We start from the raw sequence: 13,313 nt of genomic DNA on the forward strand, positions 1-13,313 counted from the left end.
CACAGTATAGGCTCTTCAGCCACAGTGTTGTGCTGGCCAACTCAACAAACTAAACCTTCCCTAACCCATATCTGCACTCCAATGACCCTCTATTTTTCTTGAATCCGTGCTCCTGTCTCAGAGTCTTTCAAATGTCCCAATTGAACCAGCTTCCACTTCCAACCCCGGCAATGCATTCCAGACGCATACTACTCTCTGGGTAAAAAACTTAGCCCGAAACACCCCCTCCCCCTCACTTTGTACAGATGTCCTCTGGTTTGCTTCTGTTGCCCTGGGAAAAGGGTATTTCCTGCCCCCCCACCCATGCCTCTCATAATCTTGAAGACCTTCACTAAATTACCACTTCACTCCAAAGGTAAAAAGTCCCAGTTCTGCTAACCTTGCCTCATAAGATATATTCTCCAATCCAGGCAACATCCTGGTAAATCTCCTCTGCACCCTCTCCATAGCTTCCACGTCCTTCCTGAGGTGACCAGAACTGAACACAGTATTCCAAGGGTGGTCAAACCAGAGTTTTGTAGAGCTGCACCTCCACCTACCCTCAGGGTAGGCAGGACGAGTCGATGGGGGGGGGGGGTGCAGATGGAATACTGGCTTTACTTGGCCAAGGCAGAGAGCACAGGAGGGGGGAGATCTTGCTGGTCTGGGCATGACACTGCAGGAACGAATTGACAGCACGAGGACAGTTACAATGTGGGGAAGGGAAGGATGCACAGGACAGATCTGGAGGGTGAGCCAGTAAAAACAATGACCAAGGTGCTGCCTGAGGCGATGGTCTTTCCCAGTGTGTAATGAGGATGGTGAGTGCTAGGAATGGACTGCCAGTGGAAGTGGTAGAGTTGGGGAACATTACAATGTTTAAACTACAAACACTGAATGGTGTAACGACAACAACCTTGAGCTCAACGTCGGCAAAATCAAGAAGATGATTGTGGACTTCAGAAATAAGTCAGGGGAACACGACCCAGTCCTCATCGAGGGGTCAGTAGTAGAGAGGGTCAAGACCTTCAAATTCCTGGATCTCCGAGGATCTGTCCTGGAACCTCCACATTGATGTGACAAAGAAGGCTTGCCAGCAGCTATAGTTTGTGAGATGTCTGAGGAGATTTGATATATCACTGAAAACACTCATAAACTTCTACAGGTGTACCGTGGGGAGCATTCTGGCTGGTTACGTCACTGTCTGGTATGGAGGCGCCCACTCTCATGACAAGAAAACACTCCAAAGGGTTGTTAACTAGACCTGCAACATCACCGGCCCCAGACTTCACTCCATCGAGGACATCTACATGAGGCAGGGTCTTAAAAAATCAGCCTCTCTCCTCAAAGACCCCACCTCGCAGGCCATGCCCTCTTCACTCTGCTACCATCGGGAAAAAGGTATAGGAGCCTAAAGATGAGCAGTCAGCGGCACAAGGACGGCTTCTTCCCCGCTGCCATCAGATTCCTGAATCATCAATGAGCCACAGATACGGCCTTACTTTTCCTGCACTGTTATTTTTATTTTTTACAGTAATGTTGTAAGACGGTTATAATATGAATGTTTGCACCGTGACGCTGTCATAAAACAGCAAATTCCATGACTTGTTCATGACAATAAATTCTGATTGAGCAGATTCCCATGACCTCCGGAGATCAGCATGACCTCTGTGTGAAGTTTATTGAAGATGAGATGCGACATCATAGCAACAAGATTTTGAAAGGTTGGGGTGCGGGGGGGAGGGGGAGTGGCGCAGTCTTGTTTGACGTTGGTTTTCACTGAGATGGGTTCGATCATAGACTCATTATTTGGGATCGCAGTGAACAAGTGGTTGTGCAGCCATGAGGAGATGGAGACAAAGGACTGTGTGTGCACTTGAATTCCACAGTCTCTCCCAACTGATGGAGTTGGCTGTTTTAGGGGGAAGTCAGAGAAGATAGATCGATCCAACACAGAATCAGCCCCCAATGTCGGCACCAAACATGATACCCACTTGAAACCAAAGCTTTGCTGCTGGAGCATGGTAGATATCCCTCTCTTCCCTGTCTAGAATGAGCTGGTGCTCCTCTCTACCCTGACGTAAAGTTCATGTCCATTGTGACTTGAGTTGAACCGAATCCACACTGGGATTCAGGGAACAGCTTCTTCAGTCACTGGCAGGAGGTAGATGAGTTGAACTCTGGCAATGTTTCTTTTCTCCCAAAAATGGACTTTACTCAAAATAAATTATTTACAAAAAAGAAAACCATTCAAAGTCTTTTCACACCCATAGTTTCAATCGTATCTACACATTCACATTCACATCAACATGATTGTCCTCTAAATACACGTGACCACCACTGTGGCACCTTGATGTTTTTCTCCCCCCCCTCCCCCTGTAGTTTGAGGGTCTTCACCTCGGTCTCAGCCCCATCTGTGGCACTTACGCATGCACATGAAAGCCGAGTGTTTTCGAGAAGTCCAGATTCTCGCGTGGTCCGGATTTGGCATTCGGATTTTGTGGAATTTTACTGTACTCAGGAGGATCAGTTTGTCTCTTGCCGAGACACATAGAAAATTCCAGCACAGTACGGCCCCTTCAGCTCATGATGTGCCGACCTATTTAAACCTACTCCATAACAATCCTTCCCTCTCTCGCTGTCCATAACCCTCAGCTTTCCTTCCATCTCTCTTATGCCGCTTTCAGGTGGAATCGCTGGGAGAATGCGGCTCCGGAGTCAGGTGGCAGCGCTGAAGGCTATGTTCTGTCACCTGAAAGGTTCACAGTGGGGAGAGGTGCCGTGGAGCAAACACCGGCTCCTGAGTCAGGGCAGCCATCTGACAGCTCCCTTCCCCACTGCCTGACGACCCCCGGTGCAGGACTACATGGCTGGAGTGGCCAGCGCGGAATGTCAGGGCTGGGGCGGCCAGCACGGGACGTCAGGGCTGTAGTCTCGCGCCGGCCGCCCCAGCCCTGTAATCCCGTGCTGGGGGGCTGTCAGGCAGCGGGGAGTTGGGTCGCCAGCTGACTGTCATCAGCCTGCCCCCTGCTCGGCACCTGAAAGCTGCTATCCGCTTTGCCTTGCTGCTTTCAGGTGCCTAGGGGGAGCGCCCCAAAGCAGAGAATATACCTTCCCGAGGTGGGTTGAGTAAGTGCTCCTCAGGGACGGGTTCTCTGCTTTCAGGTGGCCTCCCAACAGCCGCATTTGGGTATTTTAGGTGGCTTTACATTCAGGCCATCTGAAAGCAGAAATGCCCCCATTGTTCCATCCTCCACCACCACCCCTAGTAATGCATTCCAGGAACCCCCCCTCCCCCCCCACAACCCTCCCTGATGTCTCCCCTGACAGTCACCTTAAACAGATGACCATTGCTGCTCTGGCAAAAAGATGCCTGCTGTCTATTCTTTGTGGACAACAAAATGTTCAAGTGTGACAGAGCATTTAGAGGTGTTTGAGAGATAAATTGGGAAAGGTTTGTTAGAGCAGGTCAAACACAAAATTTTTGCAGGAGCTTTTGCAAGAGTGCTCAGAGACTTCAATAATGGAGTGTTGTTTGCAGAAGCCAACAAATGTAACAAAAGGCAGTAGCAGCTCTGTCTGGAAAACAGAATTTACTGTCTGGAAGTTCATGTGATCTTTGCAGGCAGAGAGGAGAAAAACAACAGGCTTTGCTCTCAGAGTTGGAGGGAGGGAGTGAGAGAGAGAGAGAGAGAAAGAGAGGAGAGCCACAGACATCAGTTCCAGAGGGAAAAGCTGGCAAGCTTTGGAAGACGGCTTGGTCAAAGAAGACTGGCTGTCTGGTGTTTCCCTTGGAGAAACAAAAAGGAACTCTGTGGTGACCTGAAAGAAAGAGGTCATCATCTGGAGAACCCTGAAGGGGGTGTTTAGTCAGCAAGACACTGGAGTGGCTGATTAAAAAGGAATCAAGTCGTGGATGTCCTGGAACAAGAAAAGCTTTCTCTCTGAAGACCAACAAGAACCCTCCTGAGTGGGAACCATTTACCTGTTAAGCACCAAAGCCTGGTGAACTTTATTAATGTTAACTTCTGTGCAAAGTACAAGAATTGTCTGCAACCAGTGAGATTGGACTGTGAACCAAAGAACCTAGCTGAACTTGCACACACATTACACACACCTGCACTTAGAATTAGGGGTGGAGGGGGGTTAAGTAGGTTCAGTGAGTTTGATTCTATTTTCACTTTCAAAGACAATTGAAAGCAACTTTTGTTTAAGTAACCTTTCTTAAGTAACCTCACAAAGATAAGCGTATACAGAGCCGTTGTCATACCCACACTCCTGTTCGGCTCCGAATCATGGGTCCTCTACCGGCACCACCTACGGCTCCTAGAACGCTTCCACCAGCGTTGTCTCCGCTCCATCCTCAACATCCATTGGAGCGCTTACACCCCTAACGTCGAAGTACTCGAGATGGCAGAGGTCGACAGCATCGAGTCCACGCTGCTGAAGATCCAGCTGCGCTGGATGGGTCACGTCTCCAGAATGGAGGACCATCGCCTTCCCAAGATCGTGTTATATGGCGAGCTCTCCACTGGCCACCGTGACAGAGGTGCACCAAAGAAAAGGTACAAGGACTGCCTAAAGAAATCTCTTGGTGCCTGCCACATTGACCACCGCCAGTGGGCTGATAACGCCTCAAACCGTGCATCTTGGCGCCTCACAGTTTGGCGGGCAGCAACCTCCTTTGAAGAAGACCGCAGAGCCCACCTCACTGACAAAAGGCAAAGGAGGAAAAACCCAACACCCAACCCCAACCAACCAATTTTCCCTTGCAACCGCTGCAATCGTGTCTGCCTGTCCCGCATCGGACTTGTCAGCCACAAACGAGCCTGCAGCTGACGTGGACTTTTTACCCCCTCCATAAATCTTCGTCCGCGAAGCCAAGCCAAAGATTACTGGGTATTGGGGTCCTCTGGACTCGTAACACAAGGTTGGAGAAAAAGTCCTCTTTTGTTTTCTTTTCCTCAGCGTTGAGGGTTGAGGACTGTGCTCTGTGTTGGGATAAATGGGAGGGTTCCTTGTGTTCACTGATTCTACAGGTGGGAGACGAGTTCAACCACACTGATAACAGCTCTCCTCCGGCTTGGTCCTCCAGGAGAGGGTTTATCCACCACCACTTCTGCACACTGGTCAACAACTTGCCTGATTGTTCCCTGAAGGTAGTTGTAAAAAAAAGCTTTTGGCATCTTAGCCTTCATAAATCAAAGTATTGAGTACAGGATTTGAGATGTTATGTTGAAATCGCTTAAGACATTGCAGAGGCCAAATATGGAATATTGTTACAGCAGCTCTGACCGGACTGTCCACCAGGGCTCTAACCTTTCCGATCCCACACCACAATGAGGTTTCTTTAACCTGGCCCACGCATTGCTCCTTCCTACCCACCCATGGCTTCATCTACCCCTCAGCAGCTCTTCCTGCAATCCCTACAGTTAACTCTCTTCTGCTCCTTCCCCTCTCTCGGATTGTGGTTCCCAACTCTACTTACTCTCACCTGGATCCTGTCAGGAATCAGAATCAGCAAACTTTCATATTATAACCGTCTTACAACGTTATTATCAAAAGTAAAAATAATCATGCATGAAAAGTGAGGCCATGTCTTTGGTTCATTGATCATTCAGGAATCTGATGGCGGAGGGGAAGAAGCCGACCTTGTGCCGCTGAATGCTCGTCTTCAGGCTCCTGGACCTTTCCCCGATGGTAGCAGAATGAAGAGGGCATGGCCTGGGCAGTGGGGTATTTGAGGATAGAGGCTGCTTTTTAAGACACCGCCTCATGTAGATGTCATCGATGGAGTGAAGTCTGGTTCCTATGATGTTGCAGGTTGAGTTAACAACCCTCTGGAGTTTATTCTTGTTCTGAGAGTTGGCGCCTCCATACCAGACAGTGATGCAACTGGCCAGAATACTCTCCACAGTCCACCTGTACAAGCTTACGAGAGTCTTCGGTGACAAATCCAAATCTCCTCAGAGATTTGTATAGCTGCTGGTGAGCCTTCTTCAAGATTGTATCAACATGGAGGCTCCAGGACAGATCCTTGGAGATGTTGATGCCCAGGAATTTGAAGTTCTTAACCCCCTCCACTACTGAGCCCTCGATCAAGACTGGGTCATGTTCCCCTGACTTCCTCCTGGTCCACAATTATCTCTTTAGTTTTGCTGATGTTGAGTGCAAGGTTGTTGATACACCATTCAACGAGCTGATCTATCTCCCTCTTGTACACTTCCTCATTGCCGTTTGTGATTCTGCCAACAACTGTGGTGTCATCTGCAAACTTGTAGATGGCATTGGAATTGTGCCTGGCCACACAGTCATGGGTGAATAGCGAGTAGAGCAGAGGGCTAAACACGTACCCTTGGGATGCGCCTGTGTTGATGATCAGTGAGCAGGAGACGTTGTTTCCAATTCATACTGGCTATGGTCTCCAATGAGAAAGTCAAGGATCCAGTTGCAGAGTGGGGTACAGAGGCCCAGAGTTTATAGCTTCCTGACCAGCACTGATCTGGGAGGTCAGCACCCTGGTGTCACCCAACAGTGACAGACCTGACCTGATTGATGTTAGCGCAGGTTCAAATCTGGCGCTGTCTGCAAGGAGTCGGTATGTTCTCCCCATGTCTGCGTGGGTTTCCTCTGGGTGCTCTGGTTTGCTCCCACCCTTGAAAAACCTACGGGGGTTGTATTTGGGCAGGAAGTGCCTGTTGCCGTACTGTATGTCTAATTAAAAAATTTATTTCAATAGCATTTTTCTTGTTAGGTTTGATAAATTCAAAAGAAAGATAGGAACAAGATTTAGATATAATAGTAAATCTACATGTTTTGCAAGATTTGTGTAAAGATGTTATGTCTAATACTATCAATGTCAGATGTAGGCTCTTCATTACAATTTTTGACATCAATTATACATTACACCTCAGAAATTGAGTAACTGGAGACGAAATTGATCAGATCGATGTTTTAGATGTCGTAACAAAGTGAGAACTTTATTAATTCTTTGTGGTCTTGTTAAAAAGTTCATCCTTTTTGGGTTTCCATTAGTAGGTTTTTACAATGAGTCAGTGGTGAGACTTTTCCGTTAAACCCTGAATTATTGCTGTGAGGACATTTGGAAAGTATTACACCTAAGTTACCTTGGTCGGATTCTCAAGTGAAATTTGCTAAATTAGCTTTAGTAATAGGAAGGAAATGTGTCGCTGTAACCTGGAAATCTGATGTTTCATTAACATTAGAAAGATGGCATGCTGAGATTCGAAGTTGTGTCCCTTTAGAAAAAAATAAGGAATAAATATTCCTTATTTTTACAAATATGGGGCCCCAATACTAAATTAAGGAGATTAAAATTATATTTTTTATATTAAAAATTCTCCTGACCAGTGAGGTTCTCCCTGAACCAATAATAATTTTTGCATTTATATTTTTGGGATCCTTGAGTGTCCTTTGAAGCAATCCAAAACAATATGTATTATATAATACATTTAGATTAGTTATGGGATGATTAGGTTGAGGGGGGGGGGGTGTCAAGGGTTTTATTTTAGTTTTTAGTTTGGTAGTTTTTACTTTTCTGTTTTTTACATATACTTTCAACATGTTGAGACTGTTCAAGGCATTGGTGAGGCTAAGTTTGGAGTTTTGTGTGCAGTTCTGGTCTCCAAATTATAGCAAGGATATCAATAAGGGAGAGAGAGTGCAAGGAAGATTTACTAAAATGTTGCCTGGATTACATCTAGAATATGGAAAAAGATTGAGTAGACTGGGACTTTATTCATTGGAGCATAGAAGGTTGAGGGGGGATTTGATAGAGGTATTTAAATTTATGAGGGGATAGATAGAGTAGATGTGAATAGGCTCTTCCCCTTGAGGGTAGGGTAGATTGGAAGGAGGGGTCGCAAGTTAAGGGTTAGGGGGCAAAACTTTAGAAGTAACATGAGAGGAAGCTTCACTCAGAGAGTGGTGGCTGAGTGGAATGACCTTCCGGAAGAGGTAGTTGCAGCAGGGTAAATTCTGTCATTTAAGAGGAGGTTGGATGAGTGCATGGATGAGAGGGGGTTGGAGGGTTATGGGCAGGGTGCAGGTAGGTGGGACTGGGGGAGTTTCACTTAAATCGGTGCGGACCAGAGGGACCGAGATGGCCTGTTTCTGTACTGTAATTGTTATATGGTTATATATTAATTAACACTGTAATATTGTAATTTGTTACTCTTTGCTATTGTTATCATGTCTATGTTGATTAAATAAAACAATCAAAAACAAAATAGAACAGGATCTCACACAGAACTCAGCAGTGAGTGAGTCCTTTCTGCAAACTCATGGAACTGTCATTTAAAGCTCACCAGCAAAAGTCAATGGTAGAAGCAAGAGCTTGGAATTCACCCAAAATTCTCTGGACTCTGGGCAGGTCCTGGTGGACTGGAAGACAGCGAATGTCGCATCACTATTCAAAAAAGGATGTAGGCAAAAGGGAGGGAACTACAGGCCAGCGAGTTTAACATCTGGAGTTGGGAAAATTCTTGAGGCTGTCATTAAAGAAGAAATAGTGAGGCATCTGGAGCGAAATGGACCCATCAGGCAGACGCAGCCTAGATTCAGCAAAAGCAGGTCCCGTTTGACACACGTACTGGAGTAGTTTGGGGATATAACGAGCGCGGTAGATAGAGGCGAGCAGATGGATGTTGTTTAACTGGATTTCCAGAAGGTGTTCAATAAGGATCCATGGAGTTGGGGTGATGCATTAGCACATACACACACACCCACACACTCAAACACACATGCGCACACACACACACACCACACCCACACAAATTCACGCACCCACACCCATACACATTCACACAGAAACGCACGCACACACAACCACACACACACCCATAACCATCACACAAACACACATGCGCGCAAGCACACACACACACTCACACACAACTACACACATCCGCAAACACTCACACGCACACATACACATTCTCTCTCACTCATTCACATAAACAGTTTCACACAGACACTCACATGCACACACAATTAATCAAACACACAAATGCACGTGCACACATATATGCACACACAATTACACACACACATGCACACATTTACACACACTCTCTCACACAGAAACACACACACACATGTATATATGCACACAATTAAACACCCATCCACTCTACACTTTACTCTTTTACCAATAAATACATAAAATATGACTCTCCAATATCAAAACAGCAGGCTTCCCTCTCACCATCCCCACCCCCCCAATTAACATGGTCAAAGATCACGCTGCCCTTGCTTGATGCTAATTGGTTTTCCTATTTTACTGCAACCCCACACCCTGTAAATTGTGATTTTTTTTCAAGGCTGTATGAATGTTAGAGATAACCTGCCAGTCTGTTCACAGATGAACCGTCCTCATTCTACCAGGCTTTTTGTGATAAATACATTTAAACATTGAGATTTTACAACCAACAGATAAATAGAAATGTAAGTAATCAAATCTGGATTTCTAATGAACCTCTCACTAAAGTCCAGGACCAGCCTCTGTTCTCCGGTCTCGTTCTAACAAGGGGGTCTCCACATCTGGCACAGTAAGGTACATCGCTCTTCACTGGTGGTTCAGTTCCACCGGCCTGAGCTGATCTCCCGGATCCATCTGTCTCGCACACCAAACACAACCACAGCCTCACCCTCTACGAGAAGCTGGAGGTTAACGGAATGAAAAGATGGTCTGTTACTTACATGTGTGTGTCTTCTTAGTGATGGAGATGCCTGAAAAAAAAAGAAAGGGGCAAATCAATATGTTGCTTGCATGGTGACAATTCGGAGATGGTCAGAACACAGAGTGGAGCTCTCCTGTGCATGTGGTGGGCTTCATGCCATTCCATGCCACGGTGGGATGCACTCCAGTGCATGCGGCGGACTGTATCCCAGTCCAGGCAGTGGACCGCACTCCAGTGCAAGTGGGGCAGCAGACTGCCCTCCAGTGCAAGTGCTCGGCTGCACCTGGTGTATGGAGTAGACTGCAGTGTCTGTGGGCAGCAGACTGCACTCCGGTGCATGCACTGGGGGCGGACGCCCGGTGCATGGAGCAGACTGCAGTGTTCATGCAGTGGAGTGCTCTTTTGCATGTATTATGGTGCACACAGTGGGCTGCAATGCATGGACCAGGCTGGACTTCAGTGCATGCAACAGATCAGAACAGCCATCTTTGGGACATCTCGTGTGACTTTCTGGTTTTCTTGTTGTATATGAAGAAGGGGCTCCAGTTAATTAAATTCCTGCTATGGAAGTGACAATAAGGCAAGACGGTGGCCTCTCCTCCAACAGTACACCAATCACTTCCGGGACAGTCATCTACTTTCAGGTTTGTGAACGACAAACACATAAACTTTGGGCTTAAAAATAATATTACCCAACTCCAAAAAAATGATGTAATGCAGATGGGATTTGCCTTAACAGGGAATAAACATTTCTGCGCCTGCTTTTGGCAGGAATTGGGAAACTTGACTCTTGACTTTTCCAAAGTACTTTTGTTTCCTGAATTGCTTTTCTCTGATGTTGAATTTCCACACCTCACATCAACAGCTTCACATCAAATATTATCCATCTGCACTGAAATCTCACTGGTTGGAAAAACAATTTCATTCAGAGATACAGCATGGCAACAGGCCCTTCCAACCCACGAGGCCGCGTCACCCAATTATACCCACGTGACCAATTAACCGACTAACTCCATTTTTGGAACATGACAGGACACTGAAGTGCTCAGAGCAAACCCATGCGCTCATGGGGAGAACGGACGAACTCCTCATGGACTGCGCTAGATTTGAACCTGGATTGCTGGCGCTTTAACGGCATTCAGTTCAGGTTCAAGTTTATTACAATCTGACTGTACAACCAGGCAGAACACGCACAATACACAGCACATAATAATTACATATAATCTCAAATATGTATGCATACATATTGTGGGATGATTTACTCGGTTAGGGGATACCGTTCTTCAATCTCACAGCCTGCGGGAAGAAGCTATTTCCCAACCTGGCTGTCCTGCTTTAGATACTCCTGTTCCTCCTTGCTAATGGTAGTGGGTCAGAGGTCCTGTGTGCTGGATGGAAAGGTTCTGCAGTAATTCTATAGGCTTATGTCAATGGCGTTCCCAGTGATCAATTTATCTATCTATCCGTCTGTCTATATATCTGTCTCTCTATCTGCCTGTCAATCTGTCTTTCTGCCTGTCGATCTATCTATCTGTCTGTCAGTCTATCTATCTATCTGTCTGTCGGTCTATCTGTTTCCCTATTTGTCTGTCGGTCTATATATCTATCAATCTATCTATGTGTCTGTTAGTCTATCTATCTACCCATCTATCTCTCTATCATTCCATCTTTATATCCATTTATCCATTTATCTATTGATTTATTCATTCATTTCTTTATTTATCTATTTTCTAACTATTTATTCATCCATCTATTTATTTATTTATTGGCCCATTTATTTATTCGTTAATTCATTCATGCATTTATCTATCTACATATTTATGTATTAATTTATTAGTGATCTTTATTTATTTAATATTCATCCATTTTACTTATTTACTAAAATTAAAATGAGCAACTTTTGCGCCTGTGTCGATGCTGCAAAACAACGAACTTTGTGACCTGAGCGAAACACGATCGGCTGCCGACGCTGCGATTGTCGTAAACACACAGAAATGCCGGATGAACTCAACCAGTCTTCTCAGCGTTTACAGGAGACGATGTTTCGGGCCTGAGGCCCTTCCAGGAATAAGCAGAATGAACCAGATGCAGGAAATCTTAGAAAGTCTCAGAATTCAGACAATGGGGGAGGAATCCAGACTGACAAAAGGTTGCTCATTGGATGTGATGCGGGATGAGGTAAGAATTTGTCATGTTTGCACGAAAGGAGATGGAAGGGAGAGACAGAGATGGGGAAAGGCGACGGGGAGGGGGTTGGGTAGGTGCGGTGGTTTAACGAAAGCCAGAGAAGTCCATATTAATGCCATCCAGTTGGAGGGGGCCCAGTCAGAAGATGAGGTGTGGTTCCTCCAATTTGCGGGTGGTCTCAGTCTGGCAGTGCATGAGACCACGGGCAGACCCATCGCCAAGGGAATGGGATGGAGAATTGAAATGGGTGGCCAATGGGAAATCCATGCTTTTAAAGCAGACAGAGCCGAAGTGCTTAACAAAGCGATCTCCCAGTCTGTGTCCAATCTCTCCGATGTAGAGGAGACCACAGCGGGAGCACCGGATGCAGTTGATGACCCCTGCAGATTCTCCCAGTCTCTGTCCAGTCCCACCGATGTAGAGGAAACCACAGTGGGAGCACCATATGCAGTAGACAACCCCTGCAGATACATGTTCATGACAATAAATTCTGATTCTGAATGTTGTCAGTAGAGGAAAAGCAGACCCTAGTGATCTTCTCAGCTACCCCAACAGTGTCAGGTGTATTAACCCACAGAACAAGTTGATTCTCCTGAGGCTGTGTCCCCCACCAGGGGTGTTACTGAAAAGGCCAGCACGCTATCTGCATTCTCTATCTCCACTGACCCTAGACCCAAACTGATCAAACACAACCTCGTGCGTGTGCACCAATTGTGTGCCAGGAGATCAATCGTTGTCAAAAGGCAAACAAGCAATTTGACAGGAAATCCCAGAAGTAATATGAAGGTAGCCCTTGCATCTGAAGGTAGATGATGCCCAAAAGTTCCTTCCAGCACATCAGCACCTCGGTGAGAACAGACCAGTCTTGTTCAAGAATCAGAATCGGAATTTACAGTCAGGAACATGTCACGAAATTCATTGATTTGCGGCAGCGTGACAGGTGTAAAATATTGCTATAATTTATATATTTTTAAAAAATGAATGCATTCGTGCAAAGAAGAGAAAATGAGGAAGTCCACTCAGGAAACTGACGGCGGAGGAGAAGAAGCCATCCTTGTGCCTCTGGGTGCTCATCCTCAGGCTCCTGCACCTCCTTTCCGATGGTAGCAGAGTGAAGAGGGCATGGCCTGGGTGGTGGGGGGTCCTTGAGGATCGAGAGACCACCTCTTGTAGATGCCCTCTATGGAGTGGAGACTGATGCCCATAATGGCATTGGCAGTGTTCATAACTCTTTGCAGCCTTTTCCTGTCCTGTGTGTTGGTACCTCTGTACCAGACGGAATGCTCTCGACCGTACACCTGCAGAAATTTGCAAGAGTCTTTGGTCACATGCCAAATCTCTTCAAACCCCTCATGAAGTACAGCCACTTCTTCGCATCGATATGGAGGCCTCAGGACAGATCTTCAGAGATGTTGGCACCCAGGAATTTTAAATTCTTAACCTTTT

The 13,313-nt window shown here is 46.2% G+C and overlaps 1 protein-coding gene across 1 annotated transcript in view; it reads right to left on the minus strand.

Moving 5' to 3' along the window:
* The window catches only part of roraa (RAR-related orphan receptor A, paralog a), a 459,616-nt gene that overhangs the window by 323,675 nt on the left and 122,628 nt on the right, over window positions 1-13,313 (minus strand). The window contains exon 2 of the mRNA XM_069902931.1: window positions 9,700-9,729. Coding sequence (XP_069759032.1) covers window positions 9,700-9,729 — 30 coding nt within the window. The remainder of the gene's footprint in view (window positions 1-9,699; window positions 9,730-13,313) is intronic.

The sequence above is a fragment of the Narcine bancroftii genome, chromosome 11, assembly GCF_036971445.1.
Source record: "Narcine bancroftii isolate sNarBan1 chromosome 11, sNarBan1.hap1, whole genome shotgun sequence".
In the NCBI taxonomy this organism is placed as follows: domain Eukaryota; kingdom Metazoa; phylum Chordata; class Chondrichthyes; order Torpediniformes; family Narcinidae; genus Narcine; species Narcine bancroftii.